The 25,150-nt window shown below is 40.5% G+C and overlaps 1 protein-coding gene across 1 annotated transcript in view; it reads left to right on the top strand.

Moving 5' to 3' along the window:
• Window positions 1-4,083: 4,083 nt before the first annotated feature.
• ADAMTSL3 (ADAMTS like 3) overlaps window positions 4,084-25,150 on the top strand; it is a gene marked incomplete at both ends in the record, with an annotated part of 174,629 nt that continues 153,562 nt past the window's right edge. Inside the window, one exon of the mRNA XM_079540837.1 lies at window positions 4,084-4,158. Within this exon, the coding sequence (XP_079396963.1) occupies window positions 4,084-4,158 (75 nt within the window). The remainder of the gene's footprint in view (window positions 4,159-25,150) is intronic.

Here is a 25,150-nt window from a genome sequence, read left to right as displayed (position 1 = left end):
CTTAAGTACATAGAAAGCAGAATAAGACCATCGTACTTCCAACCAGGTTCTTCATGAGACTGTGCCAGCTGTACAGATGGATGAGATCATGATTGTGTTCAATGAAATAAGTGCAAATGTCCATATCTCTCAATTCTGTGAAGTACAAGAGCTTTACAGCTGTCATATTTAATGTCATTTAAATGATGTGTATTTTAGAGAACAGCGAAAGAAAAGCATATGTAATAGAAAAACATTATTAATAGTGAGAGATAAATACTGGAGTTACGTATGTGAACTCTTGAGAGATTCACTGTAGTTTCCTGTTCAAAAATATTTTAGCAGCTCTGCCAGACTAACATGGCATGAGTGTCAGTCAGGACAACGTGTGACAGGTTTGCTAATAAGCAGTACTCAAGGACCTGATGCTGGACGAGGAGCTTTGCAAGCAGTTGGAAAGACAGAATAAATCATTCCTTGAAGAGTTTATAATCCATCGAGGTTATGGACAGTGAGCAGAAAGGAAGTTAATTGTTCCCTTAGAAGCAATGATTTCATTTAATGGTTAATTAGTTTATTAGGATTGCTGACAAACTCCTCCAGAGTTGAAAATGAGCCGTCTGGAACCTGTAAGCTTGTGGCCTTTAACTTTGGAACACATACTGAAGGAGTCTGCCATGGGTGCTCAGAATTCTGAAGTGGTTTTGTCTGACAGATCTTGTCTGGACTCCTGGGTTTCATTCACCTTTTGCCTGGCTCAGCAGAAGGGATAATAGAGATCTCCAGCAGGGGTTAAAATCCCAAAGCTGTCATGTTCACTGAAACCTAGAGATGAGACTGCAGACGGTGGGGGATGAGGCTGAGGTGAAGAAATCAGAGAAACAGGAGAAAACAAGTGGCTGTGATGTGAGAGTGGGCTTCACATAGAGGAATGCCTGCACTGAAAGTTGTCAGAACAACTGTATGGTTTTTCAGCAGTAGGTGAAAGTAATAGCAGTACGAAGATAAATACTGTTAGTTCTTGGGCTGCTGCTTGTCTTGCATGCGTGCATGCATGTGCACACACACACACAAAGATTTCTATGTAATAAAAACAAACAAACAAAAAAAAACCAACACGAGAAAACCCCAAAGCCAAACCACATAAAAAAACCCCAACCATGGAGGGTGATGGAGAATGAGACTAAAACTGCTGTCTATAGATCAGGCAAGACATATTGCTGGTCACTGTTGTGCCAAGTGTACCGTTATTTATTCTAATGCTTTCTGAAAATCATCCTTTGGGCTTGGGGGATGCTTGCAGTTGCTTACCTCTGTTTTCTTGCATGCTTTGTACATCCAGACATAGAACTTATAACTTAAGCCCAAAATCATGCAAGGAATTAAGTGTGTGACACAACAGCAGCCCCACTGAAATTGGTGTGCCTGCTGGAGCTGTCTGACCTGGTCTGCTCCCTACTACTCACTTCTTCTCCAATTAATTGCAGGAGATGAATGAGTGTTTCTAAGACTTGCAAACATGATGTTTGATTATCTTTTGTGTTTAGCGTTATACCAAGCGAGTGAGGAGAAGCAATGTTGTAGGAAGCTATCAGAGTAAGGAGAAAGTAAAGAATGCAGGCAAGAAGCGCTGAAAGAAAAGCAATAATGCTGATCAGCATTTAAATTTAGGAAACTATTAGAATCTCAGGGCCCAACTCTGTGATGTTATCTGCGGCTAACAGCTGCGCTATGAGGGCAGCTCATGTCCCAGCGACCCGAAAGAAGGGAAGGTCGTGCGGTGCCCAGCGGTGCCCAGCGGTGCCCAGCGGTGCCCAGCGGTGCCCAGCGGTGCCCAGCGGTGCCCAGCGGTGCCCGGGGGCCGCTCCCTACCCGCGCGTCCCTTTGGCTGCCGTCCTCGCCGCCGACTTTCAGCAGAGGGCACTCTGTTCCTAACGATGGAGGAGGCGCTTTCCCTCGCTGGTGAGAAACCTCAACACGCTGGAAAAGTTTCCAGCGCAACATATTTGAACAAACTCTTCATCGGTTATGTTTAGTTCGCCGGAGCGTATTTTTAACTTCGGTGGCAGGGATAATAGCCCTTTTTCTGTGTGTTGCTCTTAGACTCGACGAAAGCTCGGGACGCCAGTGGAAGCCGCAGCGCAAAGGTAGAGGATTTTACCCCGTTACTGCTTAGCGACTGAGAGGGGAAGGCGAGCGGAGCTGTCGGATGAGACGTACTTGTCAGATTTACAGTAGGAAACCTAAAAATATCGCGGAGGGCAGCGTGATTAAAGACCTCCTCGGCGTGCGAGCGGATTTGCAGCTGTATTGTCCGAGTCGCTTGGAGATGAGACGCGGGACGGTTGCGGTTTTGGAAGCTGCTTCGCATCAGCTTCGGGGGCTGACTTCACGGTAGCGTTCGCCCCTCGGGGGAGGACGAACCGCCCGGTCCCGGGCTGCCGGAGCCAGCGCCTCCGCAGCCGGGGGGAGCCGGGCCCCGCTGGCCGCCCGCCCGCTCGCTCTGCCCGGGGAGGCCGGGGCCGCGAGGGGGTGCCGGGCGGCGGCGGCGGGTGGCGGCCCCGCACCGCAGGTGGAGGCGCCCGGGCGCTTCTCGCCGGGGCCGGGCTGCGGCGGCGGCGGGAGGGGCGGCCCGCTGCCAGCAGCCTGTAGGACCTCGGTGAACTGGCGGCGGTGGGCCGGAGCCTCGCGTGAGGGAGGGGCCGCCGCTCGCGGTGCGGGATGCCGTATCCCCGACGCCGTGACGGGCGAGGCTCTCCCCTGACCCGCGAGCGGGAAGGAGGCGCCGGCAGAGCCGCTCCCCTCCGACCCCGGCACCGGCCGGCGCTGCGCTCCGCGCCGAGGCCGGCGCCGCTCCAGGTGGGTGAGCCAGGGGGCGGCGGGCGCCTCCCGGAGAGGGGCGCTGCGGGAGCCGCTGGGCGGGCGGCTCGGGAGCCCCGGGAAGCCCCGGCACCTGAAGGGTACCGGAGCGCGGGGTGTTGGGCTGGAGCTCGGCAGTGCCTGGCGAGGGGAGGAACCGTCTCTAACACATGGGAGACTGAAACTTTTGAATGACCAAAGCATTCAGGAGCGTGGAAGGTTGGAAGTAGGTGGATGGAAAGAGGGTCTCTTCTCTTCTCTTCTCTTCTCTTCTCTTCTCTTCTCTTCTCTTCTCTTCTCTTCTCTTCTCTTCTCTTCTCTTCTCTTCTCTTCTCTTCTCTTCTCTTCTCTTCTCTTCTCTTCTCTTCTCTTCTCTTCTCTTCTCGGAATTAAACACTCATTTCTGTAAGGAATCTTAATTATGTTTAGTCGACAGGTGCAAGGGTTGTTTGGGTAGCTGCTTTTCTTTTGGTCCATCTGATATTTTAGAAAGGACGTGTCTGATTTTGGTTCTGAGGGAAAGATCTGCATTCACTGTGGATCCTCATTAAAATAGGGGTGGAGGATGAGGGGAGGGAGGGCTGTCTGTGTGCATGTGTTGGGGTGTGTGGAACTTGCACACAGTGAATGCAGTGGTAACAAATAGGCTGAGGCAAAAAGAAGCACTAAGAATTATCAGAATTATCAGCATTGTTGCATGTTCATTTTTTTCTTGTTAAAGGTTTTAAATTGAAGCTTTCAGTAAAAGTGCCTGGCAGTTAAGTGTTGGCCCACAAATGGTGAGGGTCTTTATACTGGATCATTTTCTTCTCTGTCTGGGACTATAGCGATCAGAACTTTCAAATGCAGTGCATATGACTGCAGAGGCCCCAGGGCTGGGTTCTCGGCGCTGAATGGGTGCAAGTGAGAGGTCCGGACGGGAGGGGCCGATCTGACACATTGACTCGCATGCAGGAGGCGATCAAACTCGCCCCCTGTCGCCTGCTTCTCCAAACCTTCCCTCGTCCCCACCCTGCTTCTGTTCCCTAATCGGAACGACATCACCCTGCAGGCTGTGCTCATGGCATGCGCTGCTAGTCTGCTCCACTGGCCAGCACAAACGCCGATGTTTGTATTGCATTTCTTCCAAACGCTGGTTCTGTCCCTTTGCCTAGTTTGCTTTAGTCATTGAAATCCTGGCGCAGCCCACTTGGTTTTGTTTGTAACTTGAAACAATCTCTCTCAGCAGAGTTCCAAGGCGTGAGGATGGCCAGCCCTAACGGTGCAGGGCTCTTCTGGGAGGTCATCTGGCTTGCTATTGCTATCTGTGCTCATCTCCAGGTAGGTGATGACTTGTTGCTGTGCTTGGTATTTTTTAGGTGATCTTGCCGCAAACTTTCAAATAATATCATTTAAACAACGCTGCTGAAGTATCTGCATTGTAAATAAAAAGTTCCCAGTGAGAATGGGATCGAGGTTTCCCTGTCACTGAAGTTAATTTTAAAGACATCCATCTGGGAAATTCATATTTTCTTTCTTTGTAGTAATATTGTACCTGACTCAACTATGTGGGGACCAAAGGGAGATCTTGCCAGATGTGTAATGCCTGGGGTCTCCCAAGGCAACACAGCTGCCCTTTGCCCACAGGAGATTTAGCACCTGATAAACGTTAAGATACTGTAAGTGACAAGGGTTATATAAATACCTGTGTAGAAGAAACATGTAAAGCACTTGGAAGTCAGTGAGTATCCTGGGAGGAGGGAGGTCCAAAAAGGTCTTTCCTTCAAGTGTTCAATGAATACAGGAACCATGGAGGAAAACTGTAGCTGCCAACTGATCTATTGCCTGACATATGAGCCTAATCAGTTCCAAGAAGTGAGTATTTCAAGAAATATGGTGTGCTGGCGTGCGGCAGAGATGTTGTTAGTCTGTCATCCCCCACAGTGATAGTTCCCACAGTACAGAACGTTTCAAGGGTTATTCTGTCTCACGTGCTCCAGAATCAAGAAGTACTTAGAAAATGATAATTAAATGAACTGGAGAATATTTTTTTGAAATAAATAGTATCAGTTTTTAAAATATTGTGGTAGTTTTCACAACTTAAATTGGCTGTGTAGAAAATCATTGATGTTATTTTATCATTGTGTGCTGTTTGTACTTCTGCAATGCTGAGAAATGGAAGGGTCAGACTGGAGCACAGTGTGCTGGTCATTATTTAAACATACATCCCAAATACTTCTGAATCAAAGGCTTGATACAGCAGGCAAAAGTAAATTCAAAAGGAATGTGAAGAAATGAGGAGGTAGTACTGGCCAGCTCAGTAAGCTGTGATCCGTGTGTGATGGACTCTGAAGTAAAAGGCAGTGGGATCAAGCTGTGCGACTCACTTACAGCACTGGTGCAGTGTGTGCAACGAGTTGTTTGGCAGTTACTTGTTGAGCACCTCCTGTACCACGCTATGGTTGCTCACAGGAGCAATACAGCTGGCTTTGAAAGTAAACCTGTTTACCTGAGTAAAGGACTTGTCATAAAGGACAAGCTATTGCGTTCTTTCTAACTGGGCAGTTGAATGCTGTGTGTGTCCAGGCAGACAGGACAACAGAGGGGTCTCTTTTTTTCCACTTGCTTCTCACGTAGATGCAAACAATTTACTGATTTTCTGTGCCTGTGCTGTTTGTATTTCTGTGTGCAAGAAGTTGAATGATATTGTAAGAGCCAGCCCTATAAAACAAAGTAGTATGTGAAGTTCGTTTAACAATTCCGTGTAAGATGAGAATAGAAATACAGGGAAAGGAAATGTCAGCTTTGTGTTTGGACCTTTTGGTTTTGAGCAGACCGGTTTTTCTTTTATAATACCTTTCTTTCATATTTTTTCTTTCATATTTTTCTTACTGTAGTACTGGAACCAGTGGAGGCATAGTTTCTTCCTCTCCACAAATGGTTTGGCATAGCTTCACTTGTCTCCTTATAAAACAACAACCCAAACACATTGTAGTAATCAATAGACCATTGTGAGTAATTTTATGAACACTTCAATCCAGGTCAAATATTTTTTGTCTTGATGGTCCTTTTAATTATTCTAAGGCATTTGACATATTTGGGCCATTAACACTTAACTCCAATCTTGCAGAAATCCCTTCTCCTCTTATGTTTTAGGTGTTTTATCTCAATTTTAGTTACATGAAAGATATCTCATATTATTTAAACATAACATTTTTTTTTTATTCAATATCCATTAATTCTTTAATTGGTTGCTTGGGGCCGTACTGTATGGACCACACACAGTTCTACCCTAATATTGTACCATAGCTTCCACTTGTATTGTTTTTGGCTATTGAAGTGCTTATGTCTGGAGCTAATCAATTAGAAACAATTGGATGCTGGGCAAGGTCACAAATCCGTGTCATGTCACTTATGTGCAATTGATTAATTTCATCCTGCTTGAGGCAGGTACAGTATAAAATAATAACCATTTAAAAAGAATGTGGTGGAAATGTGGTACGAATGTAATGCAAAGAAAACTTTAATATGAGAAGTTGTGAAAAAGAGGTAGCTATTACTGAGAAGTGGAAGTGAACTTTGGTTGTAGGATCTGTTCTGATTCCTCAGTAATGTGGTGACATGCATAGCACAGTGTTTAGCTGGGCTCCAATCTGACCTCAGAACTTATGGACACGCAGCGTCTCAAGTTCATGACAAAATCTTTTTTCAAGGGTGTATTAGTGGCTACACCAGCAGGTTTCATAGGTCAACCTGGAAACAGTTTACTGTTCAGCACTGCTGAGCTGCTAGTTGTTAAAACTGTCCTGAGAGCAAGAGCAGTGGCATAAGTTTGACTCAGGAAGAGATCACTTGCAAGCTAGCTTTGGCTGTGATCTGCAGACACAGGGCTTCCTTTTCCTGGCTTTGCCAATAGAAGTGAAATGAATGGAAATGAATTCAGCCTAAAGCCAGTAGTGACCCAAGCAAATGATGTCTGTGAGTCTGTCTTAAAATAAAAAAAATAAGGCAGCAGTGTGAGCAGAATGGAACAATTCACTACTTCTATAGATTTAAATGATGAATACTTCCAAGGCAGTTGTATTCTGCAGATTACATGCATTTGTGATCATTAGCAAGCTACATCCTTGCTAGGGGCTTGAACTGATCATGTGTGCTTACTAGTAAATCTGGTGTAAGAGGCTACTTTTCTCATGTGGTAGCAGATGAGCTATCAATAGTAGAGAATGAATAAAGTAAGAGTATTTAAATCCAAAATTGTTAAGTAACCTCTCAAGAAGATATAGCCACACATTGGTGTAGGGGAACTGCTGTGTCATGGCCTGAACTGATGATTGAGCACCTGGTGAAGGGGGTGGCTGGCCCAGGAAGCACAGGTGCAATCAGTTCATCACCTGTGCTTCCCACCTGACCAGATTCAGGGTCCACCCCTCTTTGGGCTTATTTAAGGGCCAGCTTTCAAATGGAGAATGTCTCCTGGATGAAGGCTATTTCCTGAGAAGGAGTATTCTGTACTTAGAGATCCTCTTCACAGTTGGGTGAGTCACCTTTTTTCTATATATGATTATTGATATTCCTAATGATGCTTTGCCTAGTACTGCAAAGAACTTATCAGAGGCAGTTTCACTGCTCCCAAGGCCCAACCATTGGTAATTGAAAAGGTGGAGTGTTCAGCCTGGTACCTCCTCCCTTCTTAATCTCATGGTGATGTTTTATTACACAGTACAGTTAGATGCTGTTTTATGTTATGAAATACATGCAAGCATGTATGTATAATATTCTTACAAATGACTTAATGTCAACGAGAAACGATTGCTAGTAGAATGGTGTGGACGAGATATGTATCATCAAAGATTTTGCATGTGGGCTTACTTTACATTTGTTCTTGTGCTATTTTCAAATTTGGACTATGCAGGTATTTTCTTACGTTCCTGGATTGTTAGTTAAGCCCTCTATAAGTTGGTCCATCTCGTCTCTGAAGACCATGGGACTGCTAAGGTCTGGGGGAGGAATTATAGCAAACACACCATGTCTGGGTATTTATGAAGAATTAGTTCTGGATTTCTCTGGAAGGGGATGTTTCATAGGTTGCATTCAACAAAACATTGGTTGCTCTCATGATTTATGATTCTGCAATCCTTACTTGTATTTTATTTTATTCTGACTATCTATGATGGTTTGGATGTAGAAGATACACATACTGAAAACATTATCTTATTTGAAATGTTTCTGCCATAGCCTATCTGCCAAAAACTACCAACATAGCAAATGACTTTAAGGTTGAGTTTTTTTGTGGCCAAAAATCTGATGTCCATTACATGACATAGTGGACTTAAAGACCACCTCTGCAAAAAACCTTTGGAATATCCATTTACAGTCACTGAACTTGTTGCACATCAACATCAGGAAACAGATTAATTTATGTGCTGTACAACATACTGGAGATTTAAAAATACTTTTTTTAAAAAAAAATAAAAATTGGGATATAATTTGGAAATCCAAGGCTGAATTTGAAAAAGTTTTTTTTTTTTTTTTTTTTTTTTCCTTCCAATTCTGTGCAATTTTGCCGTTGGCCTCAATAATTTTGTGGTTTTATTCCTTGTTTGAAGGTTGAAATACCTCTACTGCAGACAAATAACACTTCTGAGACTCTGTAGTATTCTGACTTACACACTTGTCAATAACAATATTTTAACTCAGTGACAGCATTCTCAGAAAACTCATTAAAGTTCCTTAACTCATTTTGAATTTGTGACTAATAATGATTGCTCAACCGGTGGCCATAGAGTCTGACCTGCAATTGCCCCCTGCTTACAATCCAAAAGAGTTCTATTGGCAAACAATTATGATGATTCTGTCTTGTGACTTGAGTCACAAAATATGTTTGAATACTTCTAAGAATATTCTCTCATTAAAAGCTTGAGCAACTGTGAGAGATGACCAAAATTCCAGATGAGACCGATGTAAAAGTCACTTTTCTTTATTTTTGTTTTCAATAACTGTTTCTTATCGTAGTGAATATGAATAATGCTTACAGTGATACAACTCAAGAAAATCATGCTTTGGTTATTCATCTGAGTTATAGCCCCAAATCATTCATTCCAGTAAGACAAAAGTGGTTTAGTTTCTGTGTGCAGAGTTAGAATTCTGTATCTGCATCTTCAGACATGAGTATCGTTGCTTCCTGATGAGTTTCTGACGAGGTCCCTGCATCATCTGGATTGAGATTCTCAAGTCAGTTCTGTGTAAAGCTTCAGTTTTCTAGTTCCAGAAGCTGGATGCTTTTAGAGAAGCTTCAGTGTAAGAACAATGTTTTACAACTGCCCACAACTTAGAATTTTCTGTGGAAAAGTAGTTAGGAAGTGAAGGAATAGCTCTAGGATGACCTCTGGTTTTAGCAGATACTTGAAAACTTAGTCATTGATAATTACTCATTCAGGTCTGCTTGGTGCATCTGAATCCTGCATATTCTTTACCAAAATCAGGCATAAACTGCACTGATGGAGCAATTTTTCAGTGCACCAAATTCTGTTTCTGCCTCTACAGCACTGAAAATGTCCATGGTGGCTTGTACTGGTATTGGAACCCTTTTATCAGTTGTTTAGAAATCGTGGTTTGGCCATCCAAAATAATGAGTTTGGCTTTGAAAGGAAATGTTTTTTAAAATTGGAGTCATCTTTATTTGCTTCTAGAACCTAAAAGATCCATGTGTTTGTCTTTATCTGCATTCAGTCAAGCCTTCAGAGTCTTGAAGCTTTTCTTAAAATCCTATGCACTCAACTGAATCCAGGAGCTAGGATTTTACAAAGCATCAAATATAATGTGGCTGTAAGTATATTAATTACAGCGATAGTGGGAGCAGATTGATAGCTGGGCTTCTGTCATTGCTTGTGTTGTAGGACTATGAGAGAAACCCCTAGGAATGAGTATGTTAGTGTGTTGCAAATGTTGCACTTGACTGTTAAATGTGCGTTATTAGGACACTTTATAGCCTATGCTAATTGGATTCCTGTGGCCATGTACAGCCTGACACTGCCATACTTCAACAATTTCAGAGTAATACTTGCTAAGAAGGATCTCTGTAAAACCATTTGTGCGTGGTGAAAGTGTGGGTGTGTTTTTGAAATGCGGTTTGCCAGTGAGAACGGCGTTCTGGGAAGCACAGTGGATATAGCTATGGAACTCTAGAGGGACAACAGAGTTTGCAGCTGGAAATAGGAAAAGAAGCAAACAGGTGCTGGAAGGAAAATTCAGGCTTTAATCAGTCTAGATTTGGCTCTAACTGGATTTCTGCATGCATATCAACATCAGATAAAATTCCTTTTGAAGGTTCTACGGTTTTTAAGTTCAGTATTTATTTGTCTGCTTGGTTTTTTATTTTGAAAAGCATTTTCAACCTTCTTGTGAGTTCTGGAGTAGGAACCTGTTTTTCCTTGTTTTAGAATGGAACAGAACATGTTTATAGACTTGAACTTTCAGCACTGTCTTAATTAGAGATGTAGTTTCCCAACTTCTGCAGTGCTGCATCAAGAATGCTCTTCATCTCGCGTTTGTGGATCTCTTGAAGAAAGAGTTTAAACTTTACATGTATCTTAGAAAAGGAAGGCCTACTCTCATAAATAAGACCCATGTGGGAACTGTGTTGCATTGCAGTTCTGAAATAACCTCTGTACTTTGTCACTGACAAATAGTTCCTTTAGGTTTGTAAGCAAGTTTGTAAAGGACTTTCCTTCTTGGAAGAAGAGAACTTTTCTTGATATTAAATGAAGGCTTGTGGGTTGTTAAGTGCTCTTAGATTTAAGAGTTATATTTTCAGAACTGCCTTATTCATCTTCTAAGAGCAAGCATGGTTCTGCAAACTTTTTGATGACTGTCAACTACACCAGGGTGCTAAATTTGTTGCAGATAGGACTGTTGTTTCAGAAGGGTCTGCGTGATGTGGAACCTCTATTTTGGTGACTTTCAGCAATCTTCAAGTCCTTGTAAGTTAAACGCAAATACTATTAAGTGCTTAGCTGTTTGGTAGGTGCCTAAAAGGATTTTCAAAACAAGTAACAGGCTAAATTTCCATTAGTATGATCAGAACCAGGCACTTAGGCGCCTTAGGCACTTCCAAAAGCCTGGCTAACCATCTGTCTTCATATTTCAACATTAAACTGAAACTTTCGCCCTCAAAAGAGAGAATAGGAATCTATTGTGTGAGTTTGAGTACCTGGATGTGTCGATACTTGACTAAAATTTGAGAGGTACAAGTAGAAGCATCAAGTGTTGATAAACGGAGTGTAGTTTCTGAAACTTTGGCTTAATACATTCCTTCCAGACAGCATATTACATAAATTGTTTAGGAACAATGTTATTTCTGTTTCTAATTTTATATTTATTAGATTTAACATCATTATGGAGAGGGAATGAAAACGGCATTCTCAGTCTGTTTTGAGAAATGTGGCTTCCAAGAATTGTCAGTTTGTCATGCTTCTGGATCCATTAGAAACACAGTGAATGCAGTCAGCTCAAATAAATTGTGAAGCAATATTAAAAATGCGTTTATGACTGCAATTACTAGATTGTTGTTGTATGCTAACTGTTGTCATTTGTGTCATGGTGGGAGGTCCCAACTGGTTAATGATGCTGATTCATAGCTTTGAATAAGTAAAGCATTTGTTTATATGCGGAAGTATGTATTTCTGTATTTATGTAATGTTTTTTGCCAAAAATCTAAGCTGCTTAAAATTTATAGGATACAGTCTCTTGTCAGTGCATGCAGGCAGAACAGTATCGTTTATAATGTGTTTATGCAGAAGAAACTGCGGAGATTCTCTCTGAACATGCAGACGTAGAGAACAGAGCTCTAGCTGCCTGGTCAACTGCCTTTCGGTATCTGAGAATGAAGGTGACACGGGTACACTTGCACCGCCACAGAATGCCAGGAGAAGGTGACTGCTTTCTTTGTGTTGCTCTGCACCCTTCAGAAGGCTGCAGAACCCAGCTTTATTCCCAGCTAACTGATTCAGAAGGAATTGAGCTAGCACCAAAAATGTCTTCACTCATTTTTTTTTCTGATTGTTGTTGCAGTTTCCTTGCTTGTGTGTGTGGCTGCACCAGGCTATCAAATGGCATGGAGAAATAAGAAGCGGTAATGCAAGTCAGGGTTCTGATGTACTCAGATACATCTGTTCCAATGGGAATTGTCCTTTCATCCCAGCTACTGCAGCCTCTTGCTGATGAAGCAGTGGTGTGGAAACAAAAGGCCAAACAAGCTCACTGCTCTCTGTGGATACATAACAAATAAAATATGCTAAGATATGATTTGGCTTCCTCTCTTGAGAGTCTCCTTTCATTAGATGTTTTCAAAGTCTCATTATTCATTTGGTGTTTTGTTTTCTTGAGTCTCCAAATAGTTTTAAACTGCTCCCTGGTTGACTAACATGAATGTTGGCTGGAACAAAACAATATTGTAGTAGTGTCTTGAGTATTGCCTGCTTACTACATGATGTTCTGGTTGGAAACTAGCAATGCGTCCAGCTGGTTACTGATTTTTTTTTCAGCTGATCTCATCAACACTTTTGTTAGAAAGCTGAAGAGGGGATACATCGATCTCTGAAGAGATGAGCCATGTGCTGTGTAGGGATTTGACTAACACCACTAACTGATAAGACTGCTTGAATGGATTCTGTCTGTACGTACCTGATTATATAGTTTTCTTTATATAAATGTAAGGTGCTTTCTGAATGGTGAAGAACCATCACTTTTCCTCTAGAACAGAGATTCCCAGGTATGTCTCTTCAAGGGCTAGCTCTCAGAGCTCGTCAGTAATCAAAAATGTAAATTCAACACTAGGAAATGCTATAAAGGGAAGACACAAAGCAAGGAGAGTTATGTTCTCACTGTGTTAATTCTTGGTGTGCCCACACTTAAGCGCGGTATACAGTTCTGATCCTTTTCTGAATGAGGCTGAAAATCTAGGCAGGTATCAGCTGGCAGCTTCTTTCTTCCAGTGTAACAACTGGGTGCTATAACTGGAAATTACTGGGAACTGCTTTCAGGTAAACACAGAGATTGTCCTCTATATAATGGTCTTTGGTACTGCTTGCCAGGGGTTTTGTTGAGTGGAAGGATGTAGGAATTCAGAAGACAACAGGACAAGTGCTTGGGAGACCCACTCAGTATTTCAAAATAGACAAACCATGTCTGGCTAAAAAGACAGGTACACAAGTCCAGGAAATTACTCCAGCAAAGTATAGTATCTGCTTGCTCTGTGTTTGTCGTTCTCTGGGCATCTGCTTACAGTGAATGTTGGAAGCTGATGGTGTAGTATGCATCCTTAGTCCACGCCAGTTCAGCTGTTCTTATGCCATCTTGGTGTTCATTGGGGTTATGCTTGAAGGTCACTGAATTGGAAGCTAGAACCTACTACTGTTGTCACTTGCGACTCATCATTTAGAAACTGAAGAAATATATTCTCCAAACTTCAGCACAACTAGAGGCATAGCCTTGGAAAAAATAAAAAAAGGTAGCTATATTTGAGTTTCTCCTTCATCTGCCTTGTATAATTTTTTTTTTTTTTTTTGTTAAAAGCTTGTATTGTTTCTGCGCATATTAAAAATGTCCTTTAAAAATTCCAAAACTTAAATTTACATCGTCTTAATGGATGGCTGGAATATTTCTTATTTTTAAACAAACTATCATTTTCTTGTGTAAGATAAATACAGCAATATTTTCTTATTTTACAAAATAACTCTTGGCTTAAATTCCACTTTCGTTACGTGATAAGTCCTTCCATAAGACACAGATATTCCAGACATTTTTTCTGAATGAGTGAGCACTTGCCTTCACCCCACTGTGAAATTGTGCACCCAAATGTATTTCTCATTTCCCCTTCCTACCTCTTTCAGCTAAACTTGGAACACAATAGGTTGGTTAAAACCATACAAAAACCTACGGAATGCCATCTTAATGTATGGCTTTTTACCATGCAGCTGTTTATCTTCTGCTAAGAGGAAACTAGGAATGTATTTTTAATGCCAGGAGCTAGGCTTAAAATGCCTTTACTTATCCAGTGGGAATAGATTTGAAAATTAGTAAGCAATTAGATCAGTAGGCAAATACATTTTACTTAATGTTGGAAGTCTCATGGGCCTTTCAAACATCCTGTTAGCATCACCTGTTATTAACTTGCAACCTTCTAAATCTTTACCTCGTCATAGGTAGCAGCACTACCTCGAAAGGGAAAATTTCTGTATACTTTTAATTTTTATATATGAGCTGAATTTTTATTTTTTTAAAAAGAGTTTCCATAGTTTTTTTGAAGGCAACAAAGATGTACTGGGAATGCTAAGCTTTTCTTGGAGAAAACTTCTTCCTGTAGATAACCATCTTGAGAAGGGCTATAGCTGGGATAACAGAACATATGGGCCTTGTTGTGATCTTTTGAACTTCCTTGAATTATGTCCTTAGCAAACACCAATGATGTATTTGTTTATAATTGCTTATTTTTCTTGCTGAGTTTAGACCTCTGTGAGCTATCTATCACGTCACATAGAAACTACTATTTAGAAATGGGAAAAATGTAGGAACTGTGGAGTTCTTTATAATTTCAAACATTAAGCCTCCCATGAGGACACTGTAGGAAGGCCCTTGTCATCTTCAACTTTACTATAGGAGTGTCCTATCATTCCTTGTCTGCCAAAAATTCATACTGATTTATTCAGTGGTGTAGTATGAGGACTTGCCTGAAACCTCAGTCCTGGAATGAAGTTCAGCCTGGGGAGCCCTGTGGACTTCATTAGGTTACTGTGCCACAACAGAGACCTTATTTTGTAACATTTGTACAAGGCTTTCTAGTTGAACGGCGTGACATTCTGCATTTGAGTAACAGTGCCAGTGAAGGCTGTAGGCTCTTTGCCTGAGACGTAGGTGGGAGTTTTTCCTGAGTAAGACCTGCCCATACGAAGAAAAATGGGGCTGTATTTCATTAGTGCTCATGAGTTGGTTATCATGCTTCCTGTGGTGTGGTGTGAATCATTTTGTCTCTTTGTGTGTCTGCGAAGGACAGATGGCATTTAAAGCTGTGTCTGCAGTTGTGAACTTTCTTGAAAATTGGCTGCATTTGTCCCTTTGGAAAAAAAAAATTAAAAATATGATTTTCCTCTTGCTTATAAACCTTGCACAATTTTGAGGCAATTTCTTTTTTTTTTTTTTTTTTCCCCCCCGTGTGTGTGTGTTTGTATATGTGTCAGGTTTTAGGTGTCATTGAAGAGGATTCTATTAGGGGTTCCAGACCCTGTTGGCAGGAATTTCTCTGAACTACTGCAGAGGGAAACATCAAAACTATTCCTTAAAGCAAGCACACTATTTTTTCAAGAAAAAACTGAAGTAGAACGTGGGAATCCATTTTTTGAAAATCAATGTGGCATTTTGCCAGATTTATTATATTCAAAAGATTCCTTTGAACTTGTTAAGTTGTTGCACTTTCCACTGCATGGTGCAGTTCTGCTAATGAACTCAAAGGGAAACACAAGCACATCATAAATAAGGAAGATATGATAGAGAGTTGATTTCTGCATGCGGCATTTTGCCTGTGCATATGAAAATTGACATCATGGTGTTGGAATGTTGACCATGTTTTGCATTTTGCTAGCTGCTTTTACTGGAAAGCATGTGTTTCAAAGGGAGTTTTCAATTTTTATAAGATTTTTCCTCCATAATATCCTGGTCTTATTTTGAATGTAGACTTCAGCTATGAATAAAATTTAACTCATGAAGTAAGATTCTTGTTGTACAAAACATGAGTGAATTATACAAACATTTCTGGTTAGTGCATGTGTCTGATTTGGAATAGTTGAAGCTAACATTTAGGATCCACTCTTACCTCTCAGCATTGCCTTGGTTGAAGAGAACCTTACTATGAGAACAAAGGAACTGTGAAGAGCTCTTAAAAGTAACTGCATAAATGTGGGGAAAGCATATTTGATTGCACAGAACTAATCCTCTGTGGGATTTTCACTACTGTATCTTAGCTCCACATAGGTCTGAGAAGGAAGGGAGCTAGGAGGAAAAGAGAGGCTGGCAGCAATGAATAAATGGCACTGACCCTTCATCTTGACAGTAAAACAGACAACATTCAATTAGATCCTTTCTGTAATGATCTGGCCTGTCTCTTCCGTCTTCAGAACTCAACTTACCCGGAATTTCAAGGTTATTTACTCTGTAGAATGTTGGCAACCCATGTCATCAAGTCTACCCAACCTCTTCAGTGGAGAGTTCCCTGGTATAACATCCTTGCACCTGCTAATTCTTCCCCGTTTGATATCAGACCATTCCAAGTTTTGTGGAATAATTCTGTGCTACCGAAGCATCCTATGAAGCCTTACAATCATGATTCCCAAGTGATATGGGGTAGGCCTTGTTCCATTAATCTCTCTTTGTGTAAAAGTATAAAACTGTAGGTGATGTTTTCAACATTCAAGGTCAAATGATTTGAGAGTTAGCCATCTTTATTATTATGAGGAATTACACCTGCATCCTTACAGTAAATCAGAAGTGGACTATAGCTAGTACCTGTCAAATAATAAATGCATTATTCTTTATTGTCTGCAGGAAAAGAATCTAGAACACTTTTTAAAAGAACATTTAAAACCTCTAAAAGTGTATTTCCCCTTTTTAGGTGGTGGTATGTAGTGTTGCAATTTTCAACTTACTGCAATAGAGCAGGTATATACTTGTTGCTATAGGTATATTACGTGGAAACATGCAGGCATAGAGTAGGTAAAAGCACTAATGAAGTCTTTATAATGTTCTCTGGCAAAATGAGGTTTGGTTGCGGTTTTTGTCTGCATCAGAACTGCAGATTCCTGATAGATTCTTCTCTGTAAGTTAGAGGACTGCTGTGTAAAACAATAGACTGTGATTTACATTGATGTTATTTTTAGTTGAGAAAGTAGATGCAGCCAGATGTTCTTACATGGCTAAGGAGAAATGATGAATGATGCTTTGTGTTTAAGGATGATGCAGCTTGTTAGGCTGAATACTTGCTCTGAAATGAGGCTTGCAGTGGCATGACTGGTTTTGTAAAATGGAGGGCCACTTGTTTGATCTGTTTTGTGTGTTGAAACTCACTGTTTCAAGTAGCTTAGATAGAAGAAAATCCTATTCAGAACTGGATAATTAGAGAGGTCAGACACTCTGGAATCTGACACATGGAGTGCTAGAGTTCATATGAAATCTAGGTTGGTTGGGCATGTGTGATTTTAATGGATCTTCCTTTCAGAAACAGAATAGTCTTTGTGGAGAGATTTGTACTCAGGTTTGCCCCTTCTCTTTTACAATGCTTATTTACATCCGTTCCTCTTCCTTTGCCATAGCAAACTGTGCTGTGGACACGAGCTGTAACTAACTGAGCATCAATGTTGCAGTGGACGTTTCATTCTGAATAGTCTGGGGCTGGTGCTGTGCCCAGCTCTTGTGGGAGGTGAAGAGTGAAGGGCTCTCAAGGAGACCAGTCCATTCTTGGCCTCCGTACAGAGGGCCCGTACAAGCTCAGACTTCTCAGAGGTGTGTAAACTGGCTCATGGGACTCCAGCCATCTGTTATTTTTCCTGTATTTTGTAAATTGAAAATCTAAAACCTTGGCAAATTGGGCTCCCCTCTCCTCCCTCTTTCCCTCCCACCCCCCAATTTTTTTTTTTAATAATTATTCTTAATGTTTCGTGAGAACACTTAGATCTAAACATTCAACTTTACATCTCAAGTGTTCAATCACTCCTGTCACTTTAGCTACCTACAACTTTTAATGTTTATTCCTGGAATCCTATTTCAAGTATAGCAAGATTTGTGTAAGCTTTATTGTGAAGGGTGAAATTTAAACTTTATTAGGATTAAGTGTTTAATAGTATAATTTGCTGCATATGTTGCGAATACAAGCTGCTATGAATAGATCCTCTGTTTAAAAAAGAGCATTTGATATGTTATATATGGACTTAAATCCAATATGTTGTTATCTTTTACTAGAGGAAATTATAAGACGAGATTTACAGAGAAGGGTTTATTCTATTAATGTCTTTAAAATACTTCTCAACCAAAGATGATTTTGGTTTCTGTAATTTTCCTGTGCTTAAAAAGCGCTGTACATAACTTCCTTTGTTCCTTGACTATTATTCTGAAAATAGTACACGTTTTGCTGTTCTTCATATACGTGAGGGGAGAAAAAATATTAGCAGTAGTGCTAGGTGAATATTTGTTTAAGTGGGGTACTCTGTTTTTCTATTTGTTCACTCACAGCAGACTTTAAGGATTTAAGTGGAAGGTTTCCTGTTATATTGGTGGAATTTTTTTAATGTGACATTTATACCTGGTGAAGAACTGGGAGAAAGGTTCTCTCTTCTCTGCCAGCTCCCTGATCCCAGGAAACAGCAGAATGGGACGCATTGCTTTAAAATAGGTATCAGGTTTTGTCTCATGGCTGAAGGAGCAAAAATAGGAGCAGTGCAGCCTTGCATTTTCCCAGTCTGCATGAGGTGTTTGATTAATCTGAAATGCTAGTGATTGGTTTGGATCCTTACAGCTTTAAGACCAATCAGAATGATTCCTTGTTTCTGACCAGCTGATGAATGGTTTTAGCATATTTTGAGATTCAGAGACCACAATAAATTTTCTTGGCCTAGGCATTTTGACTTTCGGCTTTTATTATTGCCCCCTACTTCCATTTAATGTATGTAGTGTCATCTTTGAGGATTTACTTTAGGAAGGGAATTGTGTGGGTTTTTTTTTTTTTGTGATTCTGTTTTTAATAGAACAACTTGCAGTCAGACCCTTGTTGTTTTATTAAAGATGGAGTAGCATATAACATGAAGGAAGTAGCTGCATGCATCACTAAGAAGAAAAGCATGGGGAAGAAACAAAGTCATTCAATCATTTTCATACTGTTTTCTACAAGATAGCAACAAATTTCAGACCTCGTGTGGATGTGTAGGATTCCCTTCAGTCTTCCTACTAGGAGCTATAAAAAGCTTGCATAAAGGCAGAGAATTACAGCCTGAGTCAGGCCAGCACACTGGCTTTATTCACTATAATCAGGATAAAAGAATATCTTGGCGAAAATAACTGGGCTCTGAAATAGAGATGTTGTGGACTGATAATTCCAAGTACAGCCAAAGTTGCGGAGAAGTACACAGGTTAAGATTTATGTTCGGGTCTCATTATTTGAAATGGATGCTGTTTAAGTTTCATATAATAACATTTTACTCTGTATAGAATGCAGAGGAAACCAGGCCTTTTAAAGACTGCAAATGAAAACAATTGAATTACTGCCACAGTTAACTTCAGCATGGCAGAACTGTGAGTGAACTATCTCACTGTCTACAATTTGCAAAGCAATGGAGAATGTGAAGAGATGTATAAATATGCAGAATAAGAACACATCAGTTGACTCGAGAGCACAGTATTCCTTACCATTGTTTGCAAATTCACTAAGTTGTATAGATTCTTGTTTCAGTGGTTTTTAGTGTCATGGACGTCTTCAGGCTGAGAAGAAGAAACAGATACATAGGGCAAAAGGAATCCTCTGCAATTAAATATAAAGGCAGAAGAATTTATTTTCTTCACACAGTCCATTGTTCTTGGATTCTGTCTGTATTTTTAAAAGTTTTAGAATGCTGAAGACAAACATATGAGAATCTGGAACCATGCTAAAGCTTTAGATATTGGACTGTTAGGGCTGGCCTCCTAGCTCACATTAGCTTGTACTGGCAAACTAAGAGCTGACTGTGGATAAGAGAATTCAGAGGAGGTTATTGCCACAGATCCATCCAAAACTGCTCAGGAATAGTTGAAAAATATTTTGTAGGAATAGTGCCCTTCTGTAAATCTTTAAAATTAAACTATGCTGTCAAGAATTTAGTTTAAGCTTATTTGCAAATGGTAGCAGTGAAAGAGAAGCTGCTGGATATATAAGAAAAGGTGGGTTTGCACTGTTGGTTATAGAAGTCAGGCATGTATTAAGAACTCTGCATTTGCCCCTGTTTTTAAAAGCAGTGAGCTGAGTATCTCTTGTCCTGTAAGAGGCATGGCAGCCTTTCAGAAGACAAGGTCAAGTGGACAAACCAAGATTATGTGTACTCTGGTAAATTCAATAAATCTGCTTTTGAAAAGCTGTTTACACATGAGCTCCTACTTCTGAGGGAAAGTAGTAATGTTTACAACTGAATTGCTGAAACAGTGGAGGCTGAAACACTAGCCTACAAGTTGTGTATGCCAGAGCTAATTTCTCATTTTGTGTGTGGGACAGATGCATTAACAGAGATTTAATCATACCAGCAGCAACTGTGAAGGTCAGTCCCTCCAGAACTTTTCCTGTATTGGTCATGGTATAGAACTTTTCAGCAGCTTGACTAGAGCCTTCACTTAATGTTCAGTGCCCTCTAATTTTTGAGGTGCCAGTAGATCCAATGAAATGCCAGTAACTAAGTGCACTCTGAGAAGTGATCAATCCTGCAGTTCAAACTGCTAGAAAAGAGAGTTTATCTTGCTAGCCATCTCTTATGCCATCATATGCTTTGGTGCAGTATTGTGAAGGAGTAAAATTATTCTGTTAAATTTCCTGTAGAAAGATAATCGTTATTGGAAAACAGTGTTTGACTTATGACATGCCTCAATTCATGTGTCTTGGGAGCCATCCGTTGTACGTACACATCTGCTCCTGCACACCCACACAGGATGGGAAGATATTCTTCCACAGGAAGGTCTTCCGTTCCCCTCAGTATGCAGGTGGTATGTATTGGCAAATAGCATATTGTGGATATGGTAGCCAAGTTCCCAGAGTAATGCACACACAGTGAAGCAATTCACTCAACATCAGCTGCTCAAATGAGAATACAAGATGGATGACTAAAAGTTTAATCACATGCCCCATCTTTCAATGTGATACCTCTTTTCACTTGATCTTGCTACTGGTTACACTCAAAATACAGAAACTGAGAGGGTTAAGACTGTTAGTGAGATCAGTCATAGTGAAGGCACATAGTGCTTAAAATGTTTAAAACAACAAAATACAGTGCATTTAAGAGGGTTTCATACTTTTCATTTGATTCCAAAATACTAGTCAATATGTTGCCTTCCATATTCAGCATTACCTATTCTTTTTTTTTTTTTTTTTCTCTCCATGTTTATTGAACATTTTTCTCTAGTCCTCTGGATCATTTTAAAACTGCTTAATGAAATTTACTTACTGGTCATGGAAGATGAGTGATAGTCGTAGTGTTTAAACTATTCTGATTAAGGCAAGCATCCTATTCTGAATTAGCCATTTCTATTTTCATTTTCTGACTTGCTCAGCTGTGTCTTCTAACATTTCAGCAATTCCACTTCATTTGGAGGCTTTATTCCATTCCTCCCAGGAGCGAATCTGTGTTTATCTTTTCTCACCTCGGTAAGAGCCCTTTCCCCTCCACCATATCAGTCCTCCAGCATTACTGTCCGCATCGTTTAGAAGAACAGAAAAGAATCATTAAACTAATGACCATTAGTCTTAATGGTTGTCTGTGAAAAGATGACTGCAATGCCTGTCATGTGAGCTTTCAATTGGTGTTTTTTTTTTTTCCCGGCATTAAAGCACAGTTATCAAAGCTTATTAGGAAGTGTAAACATAAAATACTGCCAGTTAATCTTAGCAGAATTGTGACACAGAAGGAGACTATCTTGAGATTAATGGTAGGTCGTCTTTCATACTTGGTCTTTTCATATTTGGAGACTGTTTTTTTGGGGAGCTTCTGCTGCTTTTGTTACATTGTTTGCTTTTCGTTCATGCGTTGACTTTGTTCCAGTCTGCCTTTCCTTTGTTAATGCTGGACAGTGTGTATGGCTCAATACAATATGCAATTAAATCCTTGCCCTGCTTGAGATGCTTTCTCTGGCAAGAGAAAACAGAAGACAAAGTACACTTGGAGCACAACTTCATCCCATCCTCAAAAAGATAAAGAGGAAATGAGAAAGGGAATGGATCAGGGTAACATTTGGCCTCACTAGACTGAGGGAAGAGAGTTCAGCTGAGAAGTGAATGTGAAGCTAAGTAAGTTAAATATGGAACAGCATGGAAATATGGTTGAAGAAAGTGAATTGCAGCATTTGAATAGTGGGCAAGAGTCAGGGAAAGCATTTCAACAGCAAAAGGTTTGGTGGGGATGACAAAGAGCCTGGAATTCTATGGTGAAGAACTCAGTGATAGATGACAAGAACAGAGACGCTACTAAGATGAAGATAATGATTTTTTAGGGATTAAAGAAGTTCTACTAGGAAGTTGTATGCTTTGCCTGGTGGCTGATGTGTCATTACTGAGGGTAAGAACAAAAAGCTCAAAAGCTCTGGAGTGTTTGCAAAATGCATTTGATACTTAGAGACTGCGTGCTGTGAACAGTTTCTTTTGGGAATTTCTCTTTACATTCCTGCTGAAACAGGTGTGCGCATGTGGAGGGCGCTTGGCTGAAAGGCATTCACCTCACGTGCCTTATTAATAGCCTTAAACCAACATTCCTACAGCCAAGCCATGACCATTTAACTGCTTCCTTATTGTGCAAATGTGCCTGGCCGAGTCAATGTGCCGGGCTGCTTAGTCCATAAACCCTGCAGAGGTACTTACTGCAACAGGGAAAGAAAGGTAGATGAAGAATTGGGTTAATATCACCAAAATTATCAGAAGTGGTGGAAAACTAATGGTGGAAAAATCATTTTCCTCTTCATGTGTTAGGCACGTTCATGTGGTTAGCTGCTCTAAATCATAAGTTGGCCTGAGAATGAACATCTGGCTGGGGCGTTCTCTACAGTCTAATTTCTTTCAGGTGAGAAAGGATTCATCTACTAGAAGTAACAGAGGAGAAGCAGTTTGATTATTTACACTTTTATTCAGGGTGGTCTGTCTTTTCAACTGGAATTCTGGGACATCTGAAGATCTATTAGAAGATGGCAGCAGGGCTCTCAGTGCTCCTCTGAATAAAGGAAGGTAAAAGACAGCATCAGTATAGCTCTGTTCTTCCATGAGTTGGCAGTACCAGCAGTGTGTTTATAAGCATTTGGCCACTACACACCACGTGAACTGTCCTTTTCCTTCCTGATTGAAGAAAAGGGAGAAAAGCATTTCTGACTGTGAAGGATAGTACAATATAGTACTGTACAATATATACAGTGTCCTCACCCACCCAGCTCTGTGGCAGTGCTGTGCAGGAGGTTGTGTTGGTGCTCTTGGAACGTGCTGGAGGAGTTCTGGCGCCACTGAGATTGTTCTGCGTTTACTTGAGCGATTTCACTCTTTTAATCTGGATGTGCACAAGCCCTTACACAGTCTTATCTATGTGTATTTATTTTTTGGAAGTCGCTGAAGGAGGTCGGCAAACACTGCTGATCAGTAAGATTGTTCTCATGTCTTGCATTTAATTGCAGTTACTTTAGTGTAGCTGAGTGACCTTTGTTGTATGCTTAGTATATTCTTTTTCTTAGAATGGTATTTTATGTATTTAATATATTTATCCATCAGTAAAATGATTTGCCTCTGGAGAGGAACCTCGCTATCTTATTCATAAAATTCAATTTTCTTTCAGTTACCCGGATTATACTTAATTATATGTTATTTAAGAGACTCTGACAGTCTTATTCATTGAGACTGTGATAGATATTGATTTTTAAAAATCTGTCTTCTTAATCTGTCAAAATTATTTACTTGGCATGCTCTTTTAGTTGTACTTCAGTTTTTGGCCTATTTGATTTACACCAACTATTTCAGATTTTTGTGGCAGTGAGTTTGCCCTTGTTTCTAGGTCTGTTTCTGTTATGAGAATCTGTAGTCATTTACAGTAGCAGAGCAAATTCATATGCTGCATCTCCCTGTTTAATTAATGACAAGCACCACACTGTTGCTAATGACAACACTGCATGAGCGGTATGCAATGATGAAAAATTGCTAGTGCTAAGGCAGGATTTTTTTTGGTCTGGATTACTTGCCAATTTTCCCCTGCCACCTGAATCAGAAGCAGATGTACTGAGACAGGGCAGGGAGAGCTCCCTGTCATTAGCTGTGCAAGGTGTGGCAAAGCCTGGTGACACCTATTAACGAGTCACTGCTCAGCCTGTCTCACCTCACAAAAGCCTCTCTTTATATTTGCTTTTGTGAACATCTTTATTTAATGCCACGATCTTCAATGACAGAAGTACATAGTGGCTTAGGATTTTTTTTTTTCCCCTTAAGTGCTGTGGTTTTAATGCCATTCCATTGCCCCACACACTTCCCTTCTTTGTGCTTTCATTATGCAACAGGAATTCTCTTAAAAATCTGGATCTGCCACTAGTTCTAGCAGGTGTTTGGCTTCTGAGCGCCAGAATTCTTTTCCTTATGCAGTGTATGGATGAGAATTTCACTGCCCTTAGGCACAATTTCAACTGAAGTATATGAAAAGCATGTTACTGTGTCAGTTCAAATTATATCACTACTAAAGAAAAAACTCTAAAGGAAATTAAATACAAATAATCACACCAACATAACATAACATTAATAACATTAAGGTTATAATTTAAATTAAAAAGAATCAGGAAAATCTGAGTCAGGAGTGCAATGTCATACTTAGCCAGACTCTCCTGAGAACAGTCATTGTAAAAGGTGGATAGTGACAACTTTGAGTAATATGAGATCTCTTGATGAATAGCATTATAACACCAGAGCATGGAAGAACTAAGCAGATTTTCTCACTAGGTATAATATTCTGCAGATGAACAAAGTATTGTGTGAAGATTTTATCCTACTTTCTCTTACCAATAGCATATCTATCTGATTACAGTTACCTTATTCCAGTATGTGACAATGTGCTGGGTGCCATTTTGTTTGCATATAAAAACTTGAATTGCTGGCCACCTGCCTTGCTTTCCACAGTATGTTTAAACCTGATGTGGACAGATTGACCATGTCCATCTCAGATACAGTTCCCTAAATTCTGAACCTTGTATTCATGTCTGAGTCTTTCTTGCCCTCCATGATAGAATCTCCTGCTGCTCAGTGAAGGGAATGCATTAAATCATTACTCATTTTTTTTTTGTTCTTTGATCCTTAAGCAATATGAGTATCTTCAATCAGCACGTGTTGCTTTGTAATTCCACTGCCTCTGACAGTGATCCTGCATAACCTGAATTATGTTCTTCTCTTGCTTTTTGTAAATAAATCTGCTATTCCTCAAGGATTATGCTCCAGTCTCCTTCAGAGTGTGACTGAAGGAGACACATGGGCAGAGTGCAGTCATGTCCATAGAGAAACAACAAAGGTTGTTTCCTGCAATGGAGTCCATTACCTTGGTAGCAACATCAC

Source organism: Tetrao urogallus (assembly GCF_951394365.1).
Source record: "Tetrao urogallus genome assembly, chromosome: 11".
In the NCBI taxonomy this organism is placed as follows: domain Eukaryota; kingdom Metazoa; phylum Chordata; class Aves; order Galliformes; family Phasianidae; genus Tetrao; species Tetrao urogallus.
This window is presented reverse-complemented; position numbering and strand designations above follow the sequence as displayed.